The 25,225-nt window shown below is 38.2% G+C and overlaps 1 protein-coding gene across 1 annotated transcript in view; it reads right to left on the reverse strand.

Moving 5' to 3' along the window:
• Positions 1-25,225, reverse strand: part of LAMA1 (laminin subunit alpha 1) — a 108,225-nt gene that overhangs the window by 65,813 nt on the left and 17,187 nt on the right. Inside the window, exons 2-9 of the mRNA XM_049830181.1 lie at positions 19,835-20,005; positions 19,376-19,488; positions 10,363-10,605; positions 6,468-6,647; positions 3,490-3,579; positions 2,909-3,026; positions 1,621-1,799; positions 45-150 (exon numbers count right to left, since the gene is read on the reverse strand). Of these exons, the coding sequence (XP_049686138.1) occupies positions 45-150; positions 1,621-1,799; positions 2,909-3,026; positions 3,490-3,579; positions 6,468-6,647; positions 10,363-10,605; positions 19,376-19,488; positions 19,835-20,005 (1,200 nt within the window). The remainder of the gene's footprint in view (positions 1-44; positions 151-1,620; positions 1,800-2,908; positions 3,027-3,489; positions 3,580-6,467; positions 6,648-10,362; positions 10,606-19,375; positions 19,489-19,834; positions 20,006-25,225) is intronic.

A 25,225-nucleotide genomic window follows, 5' to 3' on the forward strand; every position in this document is an offset into this window, starting at 1 on the left:
GCCAGATTTGAAGTTTAGAGAAAAGGTGCTTCCCACTCCCTTACCAAGCTGTGAGTCAGAATGGTGCTCATCTTTAACACAGTCAGAACTCAGAGAGCCGAACGGGTCACAGCCACAGGGATAGCAGGGGTGATCATCATAGGGAGAAACCTACAAAACAAGTGTTCTCTGTCAAATTCTCAAATTATTAACTGAGAAAAGTTACTTGTCTGGGATCACCAGAACTAATACAAATGAAGACTGGAAAAGCTAATGTGGAACAATACATCAAGGGACTAGTTTAATTTTAGCAAACAGAAGATAAGGGATTGCAGCCTAGAAAAAACTTCAATGTAGGAACAAAATTTGGTCTTCAATAGCACAGACAAAGGTATAATACCTGCTAATGGCTGGAAGCTGAAGCCTGACACATTCAGCATAAATAGACTTTATTTTTAATATAACAGCAATTAACCACTGTGATGGTTTGCCAAAGATTATGGGAATGTTTAAGACAAGAATGGATGCTTTTGGCAAAGACTCTGGTTCAAAGAGGAAGGAAATTAAATAAATCCTTGGCTCTATGTTCAATGGGAGGACAGATTATCTATTCATGAAGATTTGTTCTGGCTTCATGATCTACATCTTTGAAATATAAGGCAATGCAATTCATATGGCAAGGATTTTATTTTCTTTCAGGGACAACTTTCCTTTGAGGTGCCTCAGTTGCAAAGCAAATCAGTAATGACCTCTAGATACACGTTTATTGGCTATGAGCTGAGTGAAGATTTTTCTTCAATGCTTCTTACAGCAATTGAATCAGACAATCTCCAACTCCGGCTTACTTCTTTGGAAGAGCTGTACCTGCTGTCTAACCATACTCCTACAGACTCACCCTTCCTCTCTGCAACAATTTACGCTGGATTTCTAAAGCATAGGTTTTCCAAAATATGCATCAACCTGCCAAAGCAAGACCTTGTGGAGCAGAAATTTCATTCAGTATATCTCATTATACAGAGACCGCTAACATTACAGGAAGTTCATACAACTCTGTTAGTCACATCTTAACAAGTGTCTTTTGTGGAGTTTAGGTCATTTTTCCAAAGAGTGGCGCTTGTCAATAAACTGGAAATTACACAGGCTCAGAGAGCACATGTTCTACAATAATCATGTCAAGAAGAGGAATATTTGTTGCAACATCTCATGAGACAAAGAATCTGATCCTAGAACCATGTAATGGTCCTTTTTAACACTGGTTGAAATGGGCTGATACATGACAGTACACAATTTTGGCACTTCTGAAGACATTGAAATTTCAATACTGGCACTTTTTAGAGCTTTAACCACAGGAAAAATGGGTTTCCTATCAGAACATCTACATTGCCACACTAGGGCTTCAAGTTTCATCTTCACTTATTCTTTTATTCTCTAACAGCTTGACCTGCCCTCCCACACAGCTGGACAAGCATTTTGTTTTTCTCTGAAAGTTTTGGTGGTATGTCATCTACACAAAAAACCCACCTCTATAGTTCTTAGCTATTGTGCAACTGATAATATATTAATTACAATCAGCTGAAATACACATCATTGTATCATGCTGTAATTTACCAAAATATTAGAATGTTATTTTCCAAATCTTACTTTGTGTGGTCTAAAATATCCATCAGCACACATTTCACAGTTGATCCCAGTAGTATGTTGAGTACAGTTTAAACACACGCCACCTCCTATGTACTGGCCATGAATATCCATGCTCCTTTTCTGATCTGCAATAGTCTGATTGTAATAACAATCTTCTGCTTTGTTATGACAGTTGCACTCTGAGAAGGAATGGAAAAGAAATCAATTTTTTTATTTACATTGTGTAACAGTTCCTATAACACTGACATTTTTCAAAGTGAAAAACATAAGTAGAAGAGCGTATCAATTCATCTCAAAAGTGTGCTTTTTTCCCTTTAACCACGCTATATGCTTCAGCAGTCTTGATAAACTATATTTCTTAACAAGTAAGCACATTCTAGAAGCACTGTCACCATTTTAATAGCACTGGTTTTAACAGTATTCTGTAGATCCCAACTAAAACAATCCTGTTAGGACTGATGTTGATACTGATGTGTGCTATTAGCTATAACTGTTCTTTCATTTTCTGTGCTCTGCATTACAGAAGAAAATCTGCCTAATTCTTCTCTTATTTATATTATAGACAAAAGCCTGTGAAGTCAGAAATGCCAGTGCACAAGTATAAATTTGATTTAGGTTAGAGGATACCAAACAATTTAACAGCCACAAACATCTACTTTCCAAAGAGTGACATTAAGACTTGTGTAAAGACTTCAACTAAAAACACTACTTTTCCATTTGCAACTGCAGATTTTATCTAATAGGTTCTTAATTATCTGCAGCTTGTGCTATGCATTAGCTCTGTGAAGAGAGAAAATGCATTAACTCGCCCTAACAACACATCCAGCCATACTGGCACAGCTTAAGTCAATCTATCAGACAATCTGAAATGTAATTGGCCAATAAGGAGTTTCTCTCAAAACATTTGTTATCAGAACAAAGTTGTTTATCTGACAAAATTTATGATCAACATAGGAAATTTACATTTCAAGTAGCTAACAAAATGATTGATGCAAATCTACTAGTTTTTACAGGAGTATAATAAATTCCCAAGTCTCTTTGAAAAAGAGATTCTGAAAGCTTCGCTACGTGACAACTCCACTAGCCAAGAAGTCATATTGGATAGAATATTTAAAACGATCTTAACAGTTATGTTTAGAAGTAGGTCCTCTACCTTTAAACAATCCCATGAAGACAGTTAAGTTTGTGGATTTTTCTTGGGAATTAGTATAGATATGTATGAAAAGCAACCTCAAACAAGAAAATAATAAGCCTTTATGAAACTATCTAAACCTCTGTGCACACTTACTTTCACATTTGTTCCCAGCAGAAATGGTTCCTGGTCTCCACGGTTTCTGGTGGTAACCTGGACAGCACTTGTTACAGCTCTCTCCACATGTGTTGTGTTCACACTGGCACTGCAATTTCTAAGAATAAAAAAATTAACTTTTAAAAAATATTTTTAATGAATAATTTAATCAGTGTTGCCAAAAGTCTACCTAATATCAGACTTATGCCAAAAAACGTCAAGACCCCAAAATACCCCACAATTAGCATTAGACTGCTCAACCATGCTATATCAACTATTGGGGAATAGCCTCTCTAGAACAGGAGGGACAAATCTCCTGTGTTGCAAGAGAGTATTTCTTGTTGGGCCCCTTGAATTGTTTAAATTTAATGCCAAAGAAAAAGAACTTACTTCAAGAAAGCTACGTTAGAGACCCAGATGTGTTTGCATAAACAAGGAAGAAAATTATAGAGAATAATTTGTGTGCACCATATTGTAAGACCTCTTTCAGCCTCCTCACTCTCATTCAGCTTAGGCAAAGTCTTTTTTTTTAAATCAGAAAAGTTGTTTTGTGAAAATAAATTAATGAGATTAAAGAATACCTTTGTGATTTCATCCAGAGGGCAGCTGCGAGCATGGCCATAACAAATACACATGCCACCAACAGAGATATCTTTTATTGAGTAGTAGTACTACAAAACACAAAGTTGAAAAAGGGATGAATAAGACATTTACATGTATTTACATCCTTCCTTCTACTCTGGAAAATAAAATACCAGCATTCAACTATTCTATGACTTGAAAAATAAAAGAAATACTTGAAAATAAAAGCAGCTTTGAGTTTTTGCCACTTGGGGAAACCTATTTTGTGATTATTTTTTTTTGGTTGTTGTTTTGCATATTTTTCCTCACTGGTACAAAAAAATAACTGACTTTTAACTTTAAGTATGCACAATTCCTCAGCTTCAGGAAAGACCACAGAATGTGACCTCAGCAAAAAATTTACTTGTAAAAAAAATAAAATCCTTTTTTCATCCTATAGGAAACCATGAAACTTAACAAATTGCTCTATTTTAGTTTTAGTCTGGGGAGTAAGAGTATGTTTTCTCAAAAACAGGAAAACAGGAACTCTGTCCTCCCTTAAAACCAGTTTGTGCACTCACTTCCAGACTAGCTCTTTGCTACTAGTATGTAAGCAGTACATTATTCTATCTAAATTATTAGCTTAAAATTTGGTGATACAGCAGAGTAAAATCCATTAATACTGCCAGGTGGTGAGCAAAAGCAACATACATAAGGAAAGGATTTAATTTTCAAGGTAAGGAAGAGGCAGGAAATGACCATCTGGGTTCAGTTACAGCTGCAGTATCAACACAGTTGGCCTGTTTGTATCCTGGGAAGTATGTGCTACAGGGAAATGAAAAAAGAAACACTTTTTGAGGATACTTCTAAGGGAAGAGTTCAAGACTCTTAGACCTAACAACTCTACAGCCATCTGGTTCAGGAAGAGGAGGCGGCTCTGGGTGGTCAGATACGCTGACTTTTGGACTGTTATTTCTTTGAAGGATCTTGGAGCTGGAGCAAACTAGTCTCTTTGATTTCATACTTAATTTTTTATGTTTTAAAATTTTTTATTATGTTTAGTATTTTAGTATTTTTTTAATGTTATGGGCTTGAATTACAGACAACACTCAGGGACTTATAATGAACCGTAAGTCCTTAACTACAGAGAAGGAGGTCCAGACCAAGAAAAGTAGGACGACAAAAGCAGAGCTGTATTTCTCACTGCATTCCCTGCTTCTTCTCCTTTATCTTGTTTTCTGAAAACTCATAGTGTATGGCTTATAGCAGCTATGTGCAGCCTGAAGTTGAAATAGAAACCAATGCTAATCAAATACTACAGACGAATTAATAAATAGATATAGAAAGGTGCTGTTGAACACTTAGAAAAGTTCTGCATTGGTTGTTTTACAACACTATGTACAAAGAAACTAAACACAACTGGTATCAACAACTGGAAGTAAAGTCTTCAAAACCAATAAAAACACAATCCAGAAGGCTGGAAGTGATTACCTTGGTTGTAGCTGGTTGCACAGTGAGACAAAAGGTGAGACATCAGGATTTGGGAACCCTGCCCAATAAAACCCACATCTTGTGAAGATGAAGATGTGTAGCTTCCCATGCAAAACTACACTAAGTGGTGCCAGGTGGGGTAGTGCTAAGCCCTGGATTGCAGAACCCTGTGTGTTACAAAAGCAATGGGAATGCTTGTCCTCAACACCCTTGTTTCCCAGCTGTATATTTGTATGCTTCTCTGTCAAGCCTTTTTTGGGGGGTGTATTTCTTGATATTACACTACTATCAACAGACCTAGAGGGCCATCAGCCTGCTCCACAGAAACATCTCACTTGCTCAGGCTGTGTATTAACCATTTCCCTATGGCCAGCAAGCCACAGCTGGAGCAGGCATCCAATATTCTGCACTTGCAGTCTCCATGCTAGTAATTACCATATGGGGCAGACAGAACAAGCAGAACATCCACGTTTTACGCTTTAAAAATGCTGCAACTTATCTCTATGACCGAGGTAAGAGTTGGGCTGCCTTGAAAGTACCCACCAAACCCTGACCAAATCCAAATTCCTTTCTCCCTTCTGTACCCAGCTATCTAGCCAGACCTCATATAAGCAGTGTCAATGCACAAGGATTGCCTGTATCAGAGAGTCCTGTTGCTGTGCAAGGAGTTGCCTGCAGATGTTCTTCAAGGCAAAGAGCTACAAAGGAAGGGGAAGGGGAAACACTTTTCTTATTTTTCTGTCCTCATCGGAAAGACTACCTTCATAGAAAAATGAACCCACTGATGTCCTAAACTATGGGTCTCAGGTAAATTAAGAAGCAGCTCAAAATGACAAAATACAAAGCAGAAATACTGCAGAACAGTAGCCATGGTAGATACTGTTATTAGGGGCTCCAATACTGAATTTCTGTGAGAGCCTGAAGTGCTTGGTGCCAGTTTCCCCAGTTTCAATATCAAATGTGTAAAGATCAGTTAATTCTCTCAGGATTCTATCCAAGTGTTTTACATTATTATTAGTTCATGAGCTATTATTAATTCAATTGATTACAACAGCTTTAAAAAATGAAAAAACTCTCATCAGATAACAGAATTCACAATGGCAAGGTTTCCAAATAATTATGAACAAGAGCACCCGGTCCTGAAATCCTTGATACACCAGAAAAAGTATTGCGGTTGCATCAAGAGCAGCCTCAAGTGACATTTCCATCAGCCAAACCATATTTTTTATTTTGATGATAAAGCTTTATAAACACTGTTCCTAGCATAAGTCATTTACACAAATTAAAAAACCCAAACAATAAAAAACACTCCGTAAAAAATGTTTTTTTGAAGTTGCTTCTGAGAAGATATTGTTGTTAATAAGGTCAAAGGGAAGGCAAGAATTATTTAACAACCTATCAAAACTCCTCTGTGAATGGCAAGGATCAAGTACTGCCTCCTCAAACAGATCAGAAAAGGCTCTCCCATCAAGTCATACTGAATACCATTTATGAATAATCAGCTTACCCTTCTGGTAACAATGGGGTCTAGTTCTTTAGGATCATTATGGCTGAGAGTCATAAGGTCAGCATTAAGAGTTCTAATACGCTGCAGTCGTAGGCGAATGTATCGTGCAGAAGTAAATTCCAAAAGCTTTTGTGAAGGATCATCAGCACTAGGCCTACCGTTGATCAGTGATGTGTGAATCTAGGAAGAGGGACTGGCTTAATCATAAACATAACTGTGATTCATTTGTAACAACAAACATCTTAGTGTAAGAATTAAAAACACAGAACTTAAGCTTGTTTTCCAACAACTCAGGATGGTGCGATACTAAACTACCTGGATTTCTTTTTTCTTCCCCATCCTCTACCTGCAGGTAGAGTCCCTGCTTCCTGACTCATGCAGTTCTGAAACCAGCACTCTCAGATCATCATAGTCTCAAGTCTCCTGGACTTTTGTGGAGATAGCATAAAGAGAAAAACAGTACCACAAGCTAGTCCTTAGTTCCCATGAAACATGTAACTCTGACCATAAGTACAGTTTTGTCCTTACATTTTTCTCCATCACAATTTGTAAATATCTTATTGCAAAACATAATATGGTGCACATGCTCAATCTGGGGTCATTAATCCTATACCTTGCTGGGACAGGGCTGCACAATCAGCAGGAGTACTCAGTGATATGAGAGCACAGCAGGAAGCCACAACAGATGACAATTGAAAGCAAGGGGCTGCCACCACAAAACAACCTATCTGGCCTCCATCTTTCTCACACAATCCCAGTTGGCCCCACTGAGATGGCTTTTGGGATCGAGCTGCAGGACTTATTCTGGCAACAGCCTCTTCCTTCTTTCTAAAGCAATTTAGGAACATACAAGGATTTAGTCTTATATGACCATGCAGTTCCTGCTGTTTTGTGGAAGAAACTGAAAAATGAGAGCCTGGAGGCCACAAACAAATGTTAAACACTTCACCTGGTATCCACAACAAATAAGAAGTCATGCTTTCAGCTTGTCAGCTACATTTCAGAGTGTATGACATATCCTTATTTATGAAGAGTAATTTTGTCTCATATACTACTCTTGAATTTATAGTTTCAACTTTGTCCAGTACTGTCAAATTGTTCCTCTGAAAATATTTATAAATAAAGATTATTTATTATTGTTTTTTTAAAAAATAATTCTGTAGTAGAGCTAGGGGTTTCCTAGACAGTAAGTGTGTTATTTCAAAGATTAAAAAAATTCCATATACTCCATATACACTGCTATATTTGGCCAATATATTGCTTATATATGGCTTACATACACTGATATATTTCTATTATATATTTTTGGCTTGCTTGTCCTCCATAATTCAAGACCATTTCCAAACAACTGTAGTTTAAGCCTTGGAATTCATCATGAGCCTTGACTTCATTATGTAAATTTCTGGAAGCAAATCTTCAAACAGCATATATCAAGAAAAAAACAGAACTTACAGTAGAGCAGCTATACCTCTTCAAACTTGTGAAAAATCTAGCAGCCAAACTGGCAAAATGTGCAATTGGGCAAAAGAGTTAAGTAACATCCTCATTTAGACACATGGTCTTTTTACCTTACCAGTTCTTTCACACCAGGGCACTACAAGCTGACTGCAGAACTTTGGGATGCTAATAAACACTGGATACAAGGCAGGTGCTTGTAGAGATCAGCTGGTCTCAAGTATGGGGCTATAGGAAGTCCTGAAGTTCAATATGTTGGCCAGAACCAATTACAAAGCACTAAATACAAGTATTTTCAAAAGGGTGCCAAGATTGACTAGTACAGGCCGTGAAATATTCTGTGCAAGGAATATTCCTGTCTGTCTGCCATTCCAGTTATGAAGGAGCAGCCTGTCCTTTGCTAATGACAGCTTTTATGCGGGAATGTTGATCTGCTTGAGGGTAGGAAGGCTCTACAGAGGGATCTGGACAGGCTGGATTGGTGCCCCAAGGCCAATTGTATGAGGTTCAACAAGGCCAAGTGCTGGGTCCTGCACTTTGGCCACAGCAACCCCATGGAGCGCTACAGGGTTGGGGAAGAGTGGCTGGAAAGCTGCCCAGCAGAAAAAGACCTGGTGAGGCTGGTTGACAGCTGGCTGAATATGAGCCAGCAGTGTGCCCAGGTGGCCAAGAAGGCCAACAGCATCCTGGCCTGTATCAGAAATAGTGTGGACAGCAGGAGAGTGATTGTTCCCCTGTACTCAGCACTGGTGAGGCCGCACCTCGAGTGCTGTGTTCAGTTTTGGGCCCCTCGCTACAGGAAAGACATTGAGGTGCTGGAGTGTGTCCAGAGAAGGGCAACAAAGCTGGTGAGGGGCCTGGAGCACAAGTCTTATGAGAAGCAGCTGAGGGAGCTGGCATTGTTTAGTCTGGAGGAGAGGAGGCTGAGGGGAGACCTTATCACTCTCTACAACTACCTGAAAGGGGGTTGTAGTGAGGTGGGGGTTGGTCCCTTCTGTCAGGTGGCTGGAGATAGGATGAGAAGAAATAGCCTCAAATTGCAGCAGGGGAAGGTTTAGATTGGATATTAGGAAAAAATTCTTCACCAAAAGGGTTGTCAAGCATTGGAACAGGCTATCCAGGGAAGTGGTTGAGTCACTGTCCCTGGAGGTATTTAAAAGGCATGTAGATGTGGTGCTTAGGGACATGGCTTAGTGGTAGATGTGGCAGTGTTAGGTTTACAGTTGGACTCAATGATCTTAAAGGTCTTTTCCAACCTAAATGATTCTATAATTCTATGTAGTACACAGCAACTTAATTCTGTCATTTTTTATGTTTCTATGTTACTACACTCAGAAAAAACCGATGTTCTGGATAGTGTCACCCAATTAATTCCATGTACATCAGGAAAAATAAATGAGAAAAAATGTCACTAAACTGAATTTCTGGCATTCCTGGGTTTGGAGTTGTATGGCCCATCAGATATCAGACATACATCACAAGGGGCACTGTTTGTACAGAGTCAACCTAAGGGTCTTCTGGTTAATAGTGTAGAGAGACATGTTAATTTTCTTTGTCTTCTCCATCTGATCTGTGGGGCATATGCTTACATCACTGCAATAAACATTTGATTAAAATGAATGGGACTTGATGTTACTGAATTTCTTATTTTTTTTCTTGCTGAAACATAGTTTTAAGTTTATGTGAAAGTTTGACACACTTCAGCCCTTAGCTACATACACTTCAGTCTTTTTTTAACCAAGAAATAAAAACATATTGGCTTCTATTAAGCTAAGAGTTACTAGCATTCTCCATGGAATAATGCTGCATTTATTATCATGCTCTTACATTATAGCATTCACAATAGAATAACCGCTGGTTTTAATGTATCATTTCATTATGTGGCTGCCTTTATGTAATAAATTACACAAGTACCATGAATAGAGTTTGTTAAAAGAAAGAACAATCAACAGTGAGTCTGTACAACACATAGCTCTTAATTATGCTACATCCCTGAAACAATGCCAAGGCTTGTTTAGGAGTTCCAGCTGTGTTGAGCACTTCAACAGCATTTGCAGCTTTATCTCACACAACCAGGTGTTCCTACCACAGGGGTTTTCTTTATTAAATGAAAAACCCAGCAAAACATAGAGACTCTTTACAGTCTTTCAGGATAAAGCAACTAATAATTCACAGCTAATAGCTACCATCAAATTATGTGGTGAGAGAGAGAATAAAGAGTTTAGTAATAGGAATACATGGAGCCAAAGACATGTTTCATCCCAACATTTAAAAGTTTGCTATACTGGTACATGATGTAAAGATAGTATCGCTAAAGAAGAATAACATATCATTTGGTAGGGCTGAGCAAGACCAACTCTGTAACTGTAATCCAAATGTTTTCAAATTGCTATCGGTCCATATTCTTAGTCACAAACCACAAGTGCAAAACCAAACATACCTCTCCATGTTCCAGCGGAACTAGTCTGGAATAATAGGAGGTGCAGATCACTTCATCATCTCTCTTGTAAGTTGGCGGCCCAATTCTTGGCGTAATATTATAACGAGTTAAACATTCAGTATCGCTAATTGCATAGTACTGCCATGGTCTGAACTCTGTGCCATCTATGGAGCGTTCCAAAATCCAGTTTCCAGGTCGTGGAGCATTAGCAGCTTTGATGATGACATATGCAACTTGAAAGACCTAAAAAATGCAAGAAGAAAATTTTAACATTTCATTATGCTGTAAAAGACCACTAGAAGCCAAATGGGTAATTCAAATTTTAAAATCAGTATGTGGTTTGCCTGGGGAGGGAATAAAATTTGATACAGTGACTCTGGATACAATTTTTGCACAAGCTTTTGACAAAAGGCCAGTCTAATCTTTTACTAAGATATATGTATCATTTTTCTGTCAAAACTCTGAACATTACAACAAAACATTTGCTTATGTGACTAAAAAAGACTAAATATATTTAGTGCATCATTCTGTGTTAATGTAATAGCTGAAATCTCTATCTAAACTGTACATTTCAGGATTACTCAGGTATAACATTCTTTCTATGGGAAATGTGCTATTTAGCTTTTCTGAACCACTGAGGGTTTCAAAGTAGGTTGTTGGGTTTTTTCCAAAACAGGTGCAGCCCAAACAACTCTGTTTCACATTTTAGCTAGGAGTTTAATCCTCTCAGTAATAGCATTTCTGATAAGCTTTTTATACCCTATATTAAAAATCTCTGCATTCCATTTTCATTCTGTGTTAAACTTATTTAAGCAGAAGACTGTTTACAGACACTGCTGAAAACACACAAAGACAAATAAGATGAATGTGACTAATATAAGCATGATAACCTTAAGATGTGTACTCTCTAAACTATGCAGGTATCAACTATTTGTTTTTAACAATCCTGGGTCCGAAGTGAAATCCCCATCCACACAACAGCACTGTACAGCACTTCTGAGTAGGCAGGGCAGTAACTAAGTTTATATCACCTTTTAAATTACCTTGTCATGGCAGCTAGATAACCTGCACTGGCCCTCAACTACAGCATTAGATACTAACACTGATGAAGTGCACTTACTGCAAAGCTACTATCTTCTTACTTACCCAATACCCATTACATCACTTAAAAAGGCTGTCTTTGCAAATTGATAAGACTTCTATATAGCAGTTTAATGTTTCACATGCACTATAGTATCAAGCCACATTTATAAGAAAGAAAAATGCCATATTATTAAGCCATCTCAGAGGTATGTATTCTTACTTGAGCAGACTGCCTGGTCAGCTGGTATAATCATAATTCCTGTCTGAATGTGTGGTATTAATACTGTATTGAGCTCTACTTCGGTCACAATCAGTTCTTTCAGATATTTTAAATTTAATATTTTTTTTTTTTTAGTTTTGGGGTTGTTTTTTTGCAGTACAGATTAAAGCCAGAGCAAGAATAGCACTTGCCACAGAAGCAGATTTTTATTTTGTCAAATGGGGAAATAAACAGACATATATAGTAATGGCATTGAATGTGCAATTCAGGAAACTACTTTTGAAACAAAACATTCAAGTGAACAGAGCTTTGCTTAGGAGATCTTGCAGACATGAGAAGGAAAAAAATTGGTGATACTTATCTTCAAATGACTTACTGATTTAATACCTTAAAAAAAGTCAAACAATCTCAGTTTTGACTAAAATCAGATATAACGCAAAACCATGATATTCACTTGCTCTGATTTTCTTTTCAGGCACCCCAGTTTTATCCTTTGAAACATTAAGCACATACAAACAGAATATTTCCAGTTGTTTCAATAAATATGAAAACTTACACAGATTATTTTGCCTACTGACTTGTAGGAATTTCAGCAAGCAAAAGTAAACAAAAAGAAAAGCCAGCTCACTGTTTAATCACAGGCTTACCGTCTTAGAAACAAAATTTCTCTGGGGTCTCTGAATCCTCTGTTGTTCAGCACAACCTTAAGATTTGATCAAAGTTAAGTGAATACCAAGAATTATAAATCTGGCTTCCATGAAGAGAAAAGCCCCTTTTAAATAAAATTTACATCATGCCAACAAGCTCCAACTGAAAAAAAAAATGCTAAAATACATGCTTTTAAAGGGAAAAGAACAGAATTCAGGCAGACTCCAAGTCAAGCAACTGTATTCCCTCCATATAGCCTGGATTTCATTGATTCAGTTAGCAGTAGTTGAGTTATATACCTGTTTCATGCTGGGTTATGCACAAGCAGAATCTGGGGTATCATCATTTTGGTACCTCTAACCTGAAGACACTTGTATGTGACAAGTCATTTGTATGTGTATTTTTTCCACCACAGAAGAGAACTGCAGAAAACTATTAAAACTAGGGAAGCTTTATTGACTGACCTTAGGAACTGCTATGCACCTCCAAGTTCCTTTGAAGTCAATCATCTCTCTCAAATGCACAAAAGATGCAAGACTGGAACCCTAATTTTTTTTGCAATATCATGGTAGAAAATTTTCCTTAAAAACTCTTATATGTCTTATTTATTTTTCCTCTCTGCTTGCTGCCATCAACTAAACTACTTCCCTACTTATTACACAGTTGGCTGGACAACAAATGATCTACTTTTGATTACACTAAGATTCTTTAAGAACCATTATAGTCTGCAGCTGATGTAGCTAGTTTTAAACCTGGTTCCAACTAGTAACAATGAGCTATCCTTCATCACAAACTAACTGCAGCCACTGCTGCAGAAATAAAAGATATTCACAAGAGTATGCAAGTTTAAATTTATTTTAAACATTAAGTTTCTTGGTGAGGGAGGAGTGAAGGGAAAAGCCAGTTAAAGAAAAGAAAATTTTCACAGCAACTGTGCACATATCCAATGCACAATTCAATAAATTAAATCTTTAAGTCAATGTTTTTCCAGAAAAACAGCAGCCAAGTTTGGTACTCAAGACATCTAAAGATTGATTTTTCCTGCATGCCTACAGTTCACCAACAGCTGCAATGAAGGTACTTGACACTATGAACCCAAAAGTGGCATTCAAAAAAAAAAAAAATCAGTGAATGGTTCTGTAAACATTTTAGTATGCACAGTGTAAAAAACCATTGCCTTTTCCCCTGGATCCTCTCAATTCTCTTCCATTTACACACATAGACCGTAGGTACCCAAAAATACTTCATAGATAAATTCACATAATGAGTAGCAGCAACACCAGGAAAATTTGTCAGTCCCTGAAATAATATAGGTTAAATATAGAAATGAAAGGATTTTGTATAAGTGTACCTGCAGTTAAGAAGCCACAAGACAAGCTATCAGTAGGAGTTACATTCTCAGGAATTATGTTCCCAAGCAAGGGAATCAGGCTGGAGGAAGGGATGAAGGTGTTCCAAGCATTTGCAGATGAAGATGTTTTAAGGAATATCAGCAGGTAGGGTTTTCGCATACCTCATATCCCACATTCTCTGCAACCCAAAATGGGTCTGAACCAGGAACTCCATGTAATGCAAGCTGATTTTCCAACATCCTTAGAACACTTCTTTACAGATTTTTTACTTTTGTAAGTTCTTCAGGTTTGAACATCACCAAAGGCAGTTTCTTACCACTTTCCACATCCATTCAGTGTCCCCCAACCAGCTATGTGATAAACTTGAGCTGTGTGGCAAGAGCTAATGATTTGTACACTTTAATTTGACTGTATAGCTTTCCCAGAACTCATTTCCATATTGAGCTACAAGGGTAAAAAGGGCAAGCCAAAGCAAGTTAGCAATTCCCAAGCAGACATATGTTAAAAGTGTCATTTTACAGGCATTTCAATCCCGATTGTAAAGACCAGCAAAATAAACTTATACTGAAGAACATCTTCACAGCAGCAATGCCAACATAACAAGTCCCTTCTGCTTTATTTAGCCTAACCACCTTGTTCCCCTGAATGCAGATCCAGCAACACCAAGTGCATTATTCCTGAAACAGATTTATAAAAGTGAACCCTTCTCCCCATTCATGAGGAAAATTTGTATTTATTTTTTTTTTGCTCAAGACTATAAACTCAGCCAGCAGTGGCCACGCAGCAGATGCTAGCCAAAAGTCCCCATTTCCAAGGGCATAGTTAGTGCTCTACAGCCCACACAGATACATGCCCTGGCAAGCACAGCTTTCCTGGTAGTCTTTTTGGATAAAGACTCCCAGTTATACTTTTCAATTTACACAAATGGAGACAACAATAAGGGAAGATTCTGTCTTTGCATATGTATGAGTATTTGAGCCCCAGGCTCCAAAAGTGAAAAGTTAAAGGGAAAGATGAGGCCCAACACATTTTTTTCCCCCCTAAATTTCAGAAATGTTTAACATATTAAGAAGTACCAACTCCTACTTCAAAATCTACACCCCAATTCAAATGCAAACTCTACCTGACCTTGAAAATACCTGAAAAAGATATGATTTTAGGACCTCAGGATCACTTTCAGTGTCCTATTGCATACCTTACTGAAATCACACTGGCATAATGTAAACCATATAAGCAAAATGAACAAGCCTGGAGGAATGCAAAGCTCTTGGTAGACTGGGTCCTCCTAGTTTTATAAATTCAGCTATATCTTTCCCTCAGGATGAGTATAGAGGGGGAATCTAAAAAATGGCAAAGTATGTTTTTCAAAATAGCATGACAAGTTCTGTGGTGAAAGTGTTTATTACAGCTAACATTACTCCGCATTTTGAATGAAACTGCGGAATTCATTCTCTGTTCAATGCTGTGAACACATATAAACCTGGTTACCAGAAAAGCCTCTCAGATTTTGTTTTACCATCCAAAAAGTCCAAAATTAATCCTTGCAAACTTTCAAAGAGTAGAAGACTACATGAACAGATATTCTGAGTATCAGCCTGTATTGTTCACAGAAATGTCTTAAGGAATAAAGATGGCTTCAGGCTGTTAGAGACTGTGAGGCCTAGCAATTTATCCTGACATTTTACTTTGAGGAGTCTGTGTTGTTACAAGTGCAAACTAAATCCAGTAGAATTTCTAGTCTCCTGAATTATCTCTTCTTTAAGATTTTGATTCATTATGTGCAACCATTGTTGTGGAATATAAGAAAAATTCATTTTACTGAAGAAGCGTATTGCAAAAATGTACAGATGAGCACCCTGAATCTTGCATCATCACTTCTACAAAGCTACAAAAGGCTGTTAAGGAAGCTTGCCACATACAATAAATTAGCATTGGTCCAGTGAAATCAACAGAACAACATCCTTTTACATCAGCAAAGCATTTGTCCACACAGAAATCTCTTCTTGCCAAACAATTTCAAAATAAAAGCTCTGTACAAATCATATGATAATATTTACATTCTTTTTTACTTTCTAACAGCAGAAATCACAAATTACTCTTACATCAGCCTCTGAGTGTTAATCCAGTACTCATGAAATATTCATGAGCTACAACTTAATCAGAGGTGGCAATGTTTTCTCAACTTGATGCTATGGGTCTTCAAAGAACACTTGGTCTTGCTTTACAATTCAAGAACTTTGTGATATACAAACTCATGCCTTTCTGCTATACCTAGTACAAAGTACCCTCAAATACCTTTAAAAGCCTGAAGCATTGAAGCATGGTAATAAAACTGAGAAAAGTATTCTTCATTAATGGTGTGACAGAAATATTTTACAGCTGGCCTGAGCACACTGCTGACATTTATAATAGTCAGCATTTATTTTAATTCATTATAATTTCACAAAGTAGCTGTCCAGAGGAGTCAAACAGATAAAAATGTTGGTTTTATCTAAAATTGCTGCTGCACATTTTGTTTCTGTAGAATTGCCAGTGTAGGAAGTGCAAGGTCATAAATCAAATCTTGGTATCTTGTATATCAATACTACACCTCATTGCTAAACTACTCTTTCCCCAGTTCTAAATCTTTGCCATACATTTAGGGGCAGGGAGGGGGAAAACTATCATACATCTGGGTCCCAGAAAGGCTGAAAGGCACACCAGAATACATATACCTAGTTGTTATGATCCATGTGAGCTAAAAAAAGAAATCGTGATGTACCCACTGGCTACCCTTACAAAATGCTTAGCACTCGTTAAAAATAGCACAGACTCTGCAAAGGAGAAAGATCAAACCAGCAATTTCAGTACTAATTTTACTAGCCTGCCCTCTTTTCTTAACGAGATTCCAAACTGCTCTTTGGTCCAGCTGTATTTAGACTAAGTAAATCTAAGTGCAAGGTAGAATATTAGCTGAAAGAATATCCTCTGCTCCTTTTAACTTTGAGCCAAGAGATGAATACAGCCAAATACAGGACACAGGACAAAGACTGTGGCCAGAAATTCACCTAGGATAAATTGGAGTAGAGGCAATTTTCATCAGCTAAAGGAATCTTCCCCATATTTGCCAACCAAGGCTATGTCCCAGCAGTCACCAACCTGACTGCTGGATTGTATCTCTAAACTGTACATTGCTAACAATCCCAAGAACTAACCCATTCCTCTTACTGCTAGAACTTCTGGTAATTACTCAAAAAACATAATAATGACCAGGTGGTTATTTTTCACATCACAAAAGGGTGTGAATATATTCCATATTCTGGCAAGGAAAGTTTAAGGACATACTTTAATACACTACTTGACAGATTTAATGCACAAAGCTTGAAATGTAGAAAAAAGTACCAATGCTAAAGATATACTGCAACACATAGTTGCAGATAATGACTTTCAGGAATACTTTGGAAGGTCCTAGACGAGTATTTTAACCCATTCTCAAGGAAACTTATGAAGTAAACAGTTATTAAAATCACTAAGGTCCTTCATATGGTTTTCTTTTGTGTTTTCTTTACTTGTGCTGACTCGCTTGAACTAAGCACACCAAGTCAGCTCTAATAAGTCATTGACTTCAAGCAATCTCTATTAACCAAATCCTTTCTCACAGAACAGTAATTTACATTCAGTTTGCATAGCCCTAGATGCTTTCTCTCTCTCAAACTCTCTAAGGAAAACACAGAAGAAAGGCCCCTTGGGGGAAACTTTTCAAATTGAATTAGTGAAACTGAGCATGGGTCAGGAGAGGAAAGATACATATTTGGTGAAGCATCAACAGCACTAAGGCTGGAGAATAAAAGATTTAGAGTGCAGCTCAACTGGTCTGTTTCCAAAGTGAAAGTGTTCCAGGATGATAGAAACTACAGCATTCCCTCCTCCATTTTTCCTTCCTGTTTGTCCATTTACAAACCAAACACAAAGTCAACTCTTCAAACAACAAGAAAGTCCTATCCAAACCTTCTGTCACTGACAAAAGACACCCTGTGATTATGTTCCTAACAGTTCTGCTTTCTAATTATAGAGCAAACTAGGCACTTGTTTAACCTATGCTTCATTTTAAAATACCAAAGTTAAACCTTCTGTTTTAATCTTTAAAATAACTTTCAAGCAGGGTCTAGAGATCTTGCAAAAGTTTATTACCAACTGTACACCTCAAGTATGCATTTCTTAGTTAGCAACAAAGCTTCTTCTAGAATTTGGAAGTATCCCCATATTAGTAATGGATTGTTGAGCTATGATTTTCAAACAATTAAACAGGCCAACACATAGATCCATTCAAAGCAAAAGAACAAGAAAAAGCCAAGAAAAATACATTTTCTTCAGAAATGATTGTGTCTTTTTTTTGGAGCAGGGTAGGAGACTTCTGATTCTTCCATGTCTAACAGACAAATGAATAAATTGGCAAATGCTCTGTACAGTTCAGCAGGCTCCTGTCTAAGAATGATGAATCCCTCCAAGCTTTGCTGTAAAGTGCCAAAACAGAGGAACCAACTTCTGCCCAGACAGTTCCAGGCTCCCCAGGGTCAGAAATCACTGTTTTAGAGATACAATCCCTAACTCTTCAGAACACCTGACAGCAAAAGTTCATACAAGATATAATACAGAACATTTCTTCCCAGTGCTCCTTCCAACAAGATGGTGATCAGAATCAGTCAGAAGATAAGCACGGAAAGTGGCAAATCAACTTTTCTTTCAGCAACACTAACTTTGCCCAGTTTTATGCATGTTTTGCTTTCTAGTCCTGAAGGATATCCCTCAACTGAGGAAAGTCTGTTTTTCCAGGGTTCTGGAGATCCTGCAAGTGAACTTTCTGACATTTTACACTTCAATCTGACCATTATGTTGCATTAACAGGTTCACATATTTAATATAAATATGCAAAAATACTGAGAAATTTAAACAGAAGAGTTTAACTTGAGATCTACTGTGAGATAATTGATCTGAATACAGTAACCCTCCAGTCACTTACCTTTCTCTCCTCCTCTGAAACTCAGTATCTGAATTACAATACCTATGGATCAAAAGAGTTCATATTTGGAAGTATATTGTGCTCTGTTTTCTTAGAGTAAATGTCAAATGTTTCTGCCATGTCCTACTCCAAATCATCTACTCTTACTAAGAAACTGTACAATTATCAAGTGACAGGCTATAGTTAATAAAAAGAAACAGATGCATCCTCACATAAAATCTGCACTTTTGACAATACCCTGAAAACACTGTTTGCTGCTTGAAAATAAGTCTTTGATAACCCAGACTTCAAGTAACTTGCATGAAACCAAAGGTGGAAGAAAACAATATCAGAGGACTGCTGGGGAAAAGACAGCAGGGTCAGGCAGAAGAAGATTACCAAGACAGAAGTACTGCCTGTGTAAACACTCTCATCCACACATATACAATTGTTTCTGTCCCATGAATTACAACAACCTGTGACCTATATGCTTACAAACACAGTCACTTCCACTCCAGTCTGATAGAAATGAAGTCTCCAAGATGCTCTAGAAAAATAATTGAAAAACACATCTGTTTAAAATCAGTTCACATTAGTTTTAACTATCCATGTTTAACTATGCACTACTAAACGGTTAACTGCTAAATATCCTACCATCTAAACACAGAAGATCTGAAATCAGTTGCATTAGCTTATACTCTACATACAATGACTCACCTAAATGTTACTCACCTGCCTTAAATCCAAGGTGATGGTGACCCAGTGGTATTGCCTTCCATTCTGAATGCTGGGACTTTGCCACCAGTTATTGGTACCATCGATTGCACTGGAAATTGGGTGCTGCTCTGTTTCAAAGCAAAAAATTAAATATCTCTTGAAAATATATTGCATTTTCTCTGACACAGCACATTTATTTCACACTGAGCACAATTTCTTCCTGTCATAAAGAAGTAAAAGCTAAAATCTGCCCCCAGTCAAAAAAAAGGCTGTCAGTGGACTTTGTGGTGCTTAATGGTGATTTAAGGTGCTCACACTTTGTCAGCCCTTTGCTCAAAGATAGTTTCGCTTATGTAGTCGAGAAACTAAAAGTAAAAAGTATTTGACCCCAATACACCCTGTATTCATGGGGAAGGGTCAAAAAGAATGACACAAACCCATGAAACAAACAAACAAAAAAAACACGAAACATGCCTTTGGGATTAGCACTGTGGTGGTCGCAGACACGGCACTGGGCATTGCGCAGGGGCCGTCCTGGGACATGCTCCACCAGTTTGCAGAACATCTCTGGTCCCTTCTCCCCACAGGTGGCATTGGTGGAGATGTGAGCATTGCTAGCCAGGTTCAAAATGGCAGGGAACAGGCCTTGAAAGAAACACATCATAAGGCAAGAAAAACACAGATGTGGGTATAAGACAAGTCTCTAAACATAAAAGGTTTCATTACAAGCTTCTAGCTTAGAGTCAAAGACACAGGAAAATACAATGAAAACAATTTATTTTGTGAAAAGATTGTCATACCACACTGACACCAGTACATAGCCCTGGGGCACCGCAGCCCTGCCTGTCCCTGCCCACTGCCTAAGGCTCCCCCAACCCTGTCCACAGCCCCATTTCAGCCCCCACAGGGCCATCAGCCCCTGCCCAAGCAACACCGCAGCAGGGCCAGTCTCCAGCTCGCCACAGCCCTACCCTACCCAGCGGTAAGGCCCATCAAGCTGGGCCAACCCACAGGTCCATGTCCTGGCCCAACCTCAGCCTGTCCCCAGGGAGGTGCCCAATACCCAGGGCTGGGGCTGCCCCAGTGGCCCTGGCTGGGGCAGTGGGACAGGGCCTGGCTGCCAGGACCTGCCCTGACAGACCCCACAGGGATCCCCCATGGCCCTCAAGGAGCCCCTGGCCCCTTGTGGCACCCTGATCACAATAACCCAGTTATTTCACTCCACCTTTGGATGCTTTATTGCTGAGGAACACAAGAGTTAGTAAACTAACTCTTACAGATTCTAAAATTTCTCCTCACATTGTGAATTGATCAAAACCAGGAGGACAACTGGCCCACTGCCAAAAGAGAGGAGGAACTATATTGCACGCACTTGGCTGGTATGGAAAATGGCATTTAACAGGGAGCTCTCCACAGCAGCAATGCCACCACCCTGGCAACATGCTCCAAGCTCACAAGTTTTAAGGACTGGTTTCAAAGACTTCAGACCTTTGCTCCAAGCTTTTCTGCAGTCTGTGTAAAGTCTAAGGGATATTTTGCTTGCCACTTATTAATCTTTACACAAACACTTTACCATACTTTTAAATGGTGGTGTTCTTGTGCACTAGAATAATGAAACAACGGACTAAGCGTTTCAAGATTACTGCTACTGAACCAGGAATCCTTAGTATTTTCTAAAAGGAGTAAAGTTTTACTTTGGCTTGAAGGCTACTAATAAAATTTAAATACTGCATGGGACAGAAGGAAGTTAGGCACAGCTCCTCAGGAGCCTTTTTACCAGTTTGCAGCCTTCCCTCCTGAGCTATAAAGCTTTTATTTCTTGCATGGTTATAGTATAACAGATATACTCCATTTCCACTCAGAAGCAACTCTGAAAAAAGGAAAACAGTTTCTGAGAAAGAATCCTGTCTTTAGAGATTAAACACAATGGGCTGAAATCTAAGATAGAACCTTAGTATATGCCATATTAACAGTGCCTCAAGAATTGCTACTGCTGCAAGTGAGGTATTAAAATCGCTTTTTTCTTCTAAGGAATTCTGAAAACAACAAAAAATCCAGTCATATTTGTGAAAATACATGCCTTTTTCACTAGTAAAATTATATTAATTCCTTTTACTTCATTAATCTACAACATACATCAGAAGGATTACAATATTAATATTACAATATTAATATTTTCTTAGCTCTTCATCTCAACAAGGCAACATTAAATATTCTTTAAAGTGTCTTTGTCTGCCCAGTAATTGCATTACCCTGGAAAGCCTCAAGAAAAGTTCTAGTGATATTTAAAACTTGAGTTCAGCTATTGAAAATGTGACTAAATACTAACCCTCTGCACCACAGTATGAATAATAATGTTTTCAATTGTGCTGTACTCAAAACTTAACAGGAAGGAAACAGGTTTTTTATTTTTTTCAATCCTGACTTCATGTAAGTTAAATCCAGACTAGGTCAGACACCTTGTTCTCATTATAACTAAATCTAATGCCAACAAGGATGCTGAAGACATCCTATTGACCACTTTGGTGTAGCTATTCTGCAAGTAACACACTTTCTGCAGTCTTCTCTCACTTCATGCAGTATGAGTGCAGTATTACTCCAGACCTAAAGTTGAAGGCAAAGCAGAAATGCTGCCCTCCATTTTCCTACTGGACATGAAAGCTCAGTGGTGGAAGATGGTATCCTCTTTTCCATTACTCTCCAATGATATAGAGTCTTCTGTATTCAGTATTCATCACTGTTCACGTAGGCATCTGTCAGCCGGTCTTCAAAAGCTATCCATTACTTCCCAGGTCATTCATTACCTTCACTCAAGTTACACAGTAGTCATGTAACTTTCCAGGGTTGTTAGTGACATAATTTGCCTACAATGCAGTCAGACTTGTGCCAAAGGAATAGCAAAGGTCTGAAGAAAAAGTGCTGATGGCAAATGCTGTGCTGGCCAAGCTTTGTTCCAAAACCGCAAGCTCAAGTCACCACAGCATTCACCCTAGACTCAGCCCTTTCATCTGCTCATCATCAAGCATCTCACTGATTTCTAGTAAATTTGCTGATTGATAATGAAATGAATAATGATGACAACATAAAGGTCTCATGATGAGTTTTCTGGGTCCCACAGAGATAAGAAGAAAGAACATTTCAATCCAACTGAGTTGCACTGGAGTTTTGCCCCAGGATCCAAATAAAAAGCAAGAAGTTGTTAGCTTCATCCTGCAAGGTACTGCATCTCTTCAAATCCTAGGTGACTATATTTGCCTCCACTTCTCTTTAACACAATCAAATTTTAAGGCAACCTGCAGAGATGTGGCCACTGATTTCAGTGGAGACTGATATTAGTGTAGGAGCCGATTTATTAAGAAACAATAAGTATCTGCAATAAACAAAATGGAAGAAAAGAGGTAAATTTAATGAGCTGCATCTTTACAGAACACTGTTCCTCTTCAGTCATTCAGCATGTTCTTAAGAAAAAACTTTTCCTAAGAAAATCTAGGTACTCAGAATTGTGAGTTCAAGAGCCCTTAGATGCTCCTCTGATCAACAAAAAACCAAAAACAACAAAAAAACATATATACACAAAAAACCTGCAAAGGTAAGAATAAAATCCATCTGGTAAAATATATTTTTATCTCTCTTAGGAAGAGGTAGGTATGACAAAGATTAGCAACCACAGAATCATCACTTAAATGAGCCATTTACAGATAAATATGCGACTGTCATCATATCCTGCTATAAAATCCAAGCAGCCATAACAGACATAAAACTCTGGCAGAAGATACCACATATCATTAAACTGAAGTTTTAGCAAATGATACTTGCATTCTTAAAGACATTGATGTAACTTTTACAGTTTGCTATCTAAAGTCCAGCACAAATGATCAATTAAATTGGATTTATCATACTTATTCCCACTAGAAAGGAAGGCAAGTGCTACATACAAAATCCTCACTGTTTCACTGCTCAGCTGTCAGGTTCCATTATCGCATTAGACAGTCATAGCTTTGAACAAGGCTTGAGAGATCTCCATATGACTCTGTACAGAGTTCAGTAGTAGACTTCTCAGCTCGTTAATCTAGTTTGGTTGACTATATTCTATTTGTTAAAATACCTTGCAGCCAACTTTGCACATAAGTACTTGCTACGTCACCTTTCCACCATTGAACCAACCTCTGTTTGGGAACTACTGTTCAGTGTTTTGCAAGAGACTGTGGCGGTCCTGAGAAAAGCTAGCAGAATTTTTAAATTTAACTCATTTTTCCAACTGCTGGCCAGCTCTTTTCACGGTAAGGTAAACTAACCTGATTTTTTCCAGCTACTCAGCTGCCCATTTGCCCCAAACCAGAGATTCAGACACCACCCAATACCAATAAATTAATAGTGTATACATGCAAATTGGACCTTAAAAAAGAATAACAACTGGTTCATTACAGCTCAGCCCAAAAGTGGAGCACAATGTTTTCATTAGATGTACAAGCAAGTTGCTCTCATTTGTAAAGACTTGGTTTTAGCCAGATGCATGACAAACTCACTACAGGAAAAATGAAAACCTGAGTGGGTACTGTCAGAATTATGTCATTCAGTCCTTTCCTAAGGGGCAAAATGCTCCAAGCTCACAAAAAGCAGAGGGAATCAAATCCCTAATAAGGTGATCTGCAATGTGGATATGGCAGAATTTGTCATATTCACACTCTACAGTGTTCAATTCCTGAAGAAATCACAAGAAGGAAGAATTCAAAGGTTAGATGGATTTGTTGTATGTATAGCTCAGCAGGCAGACCTTGTGGTGAAGGACATAGCATTAATGTTTCACCAAAAGTCAGGGAAAAGGCTCATTCATAATGTATGTATTTGTAATGTATTTGAATGATGAACAGGTGGTCAGCATGCAGTATGCCAGGCAAAAGAAAGACAGGCAAAGAGCTTTTAGGTAGATGAGGCAGTCAACTTCTATTTTATGTGCTTCAATGTGCCTATCAACTCTAATCCTTCAGAATGAATGCAGACAGTTGGAGCATGCAGCTTATTGGGGCAGATTCAAAGTGCTGAGAATTCACACAAAGTCATCACGGATTGAGATACATCATTGCTTAAGTAAAAGATGTCTGCAACCAGGAGAGCCATCCCTCTATTGTAAAGTTTATGGTTGATCGTATGGCCTACACTTCTTTGGTAATTATTCCACCTGAAACCAGGGTCTAAAGAAGTCTTCACAAGCTCCTTCTTGCAGATACAAGTGCCATCATCTTCCTGAGAGGCTCAATTTAATTCTTTGTGGTTTTATAAGTTTTGATTTTTGACTAATAAACACCCCTGAAGTTTTCACCAAGAATTCCAAGGATTTGGGACATTTCCAAGGTTCTGGGGCAACTCCAACTTTGACCAATGCACATCTGTTGATACATTCTGAATACACCTGATTTACTGCACATGATCAATTCCATAGCATTTGCACAGTGGATCTGACATATCCTGAACTTGTTGAACATTTTGTCTAGCTTAGATAGCCTGTCCGTGTACAGAAGCATCAGTGCACTCCAAAGACATGACACTTACTCTACATGCTCAGACCACCCAGCACATACACATCACTAGTGGAAATATGGAAACCACATGCAGTTGTGTGCCACTTAAAGGCTTTTTAGACATGTTTATTCCCTTCCTTATCTTTAAAAAGTATTCTCAGTTTAGGACACTTGGCTGCATTCTGTACAGCTAGACCTAAATGAAACCCCAATTCCATTCCCAATTAATGACTTTTTCACTCAGGAAATTAATAATATTTCATCACTGTTCTGTTTCAGGTAGAAGGAAAGTAGATTTGTGCATTTTGGCAACATCCATGTGTTGTCTGTGGTTTTGACCATGTTT

This window comes from Accipiter gentilis, chromosome 27, assembly GCF_929443795.1.
Source record: "Accipiter gentilis chromosome 27, bAccGen1.1, whole genome shotgun sequence".
Lineage (NCBI taxonomy): Eukaryota > Metazoa > Chordata > Aves > Accipitriformes > Accipitridae > Astur > Astur gentilis.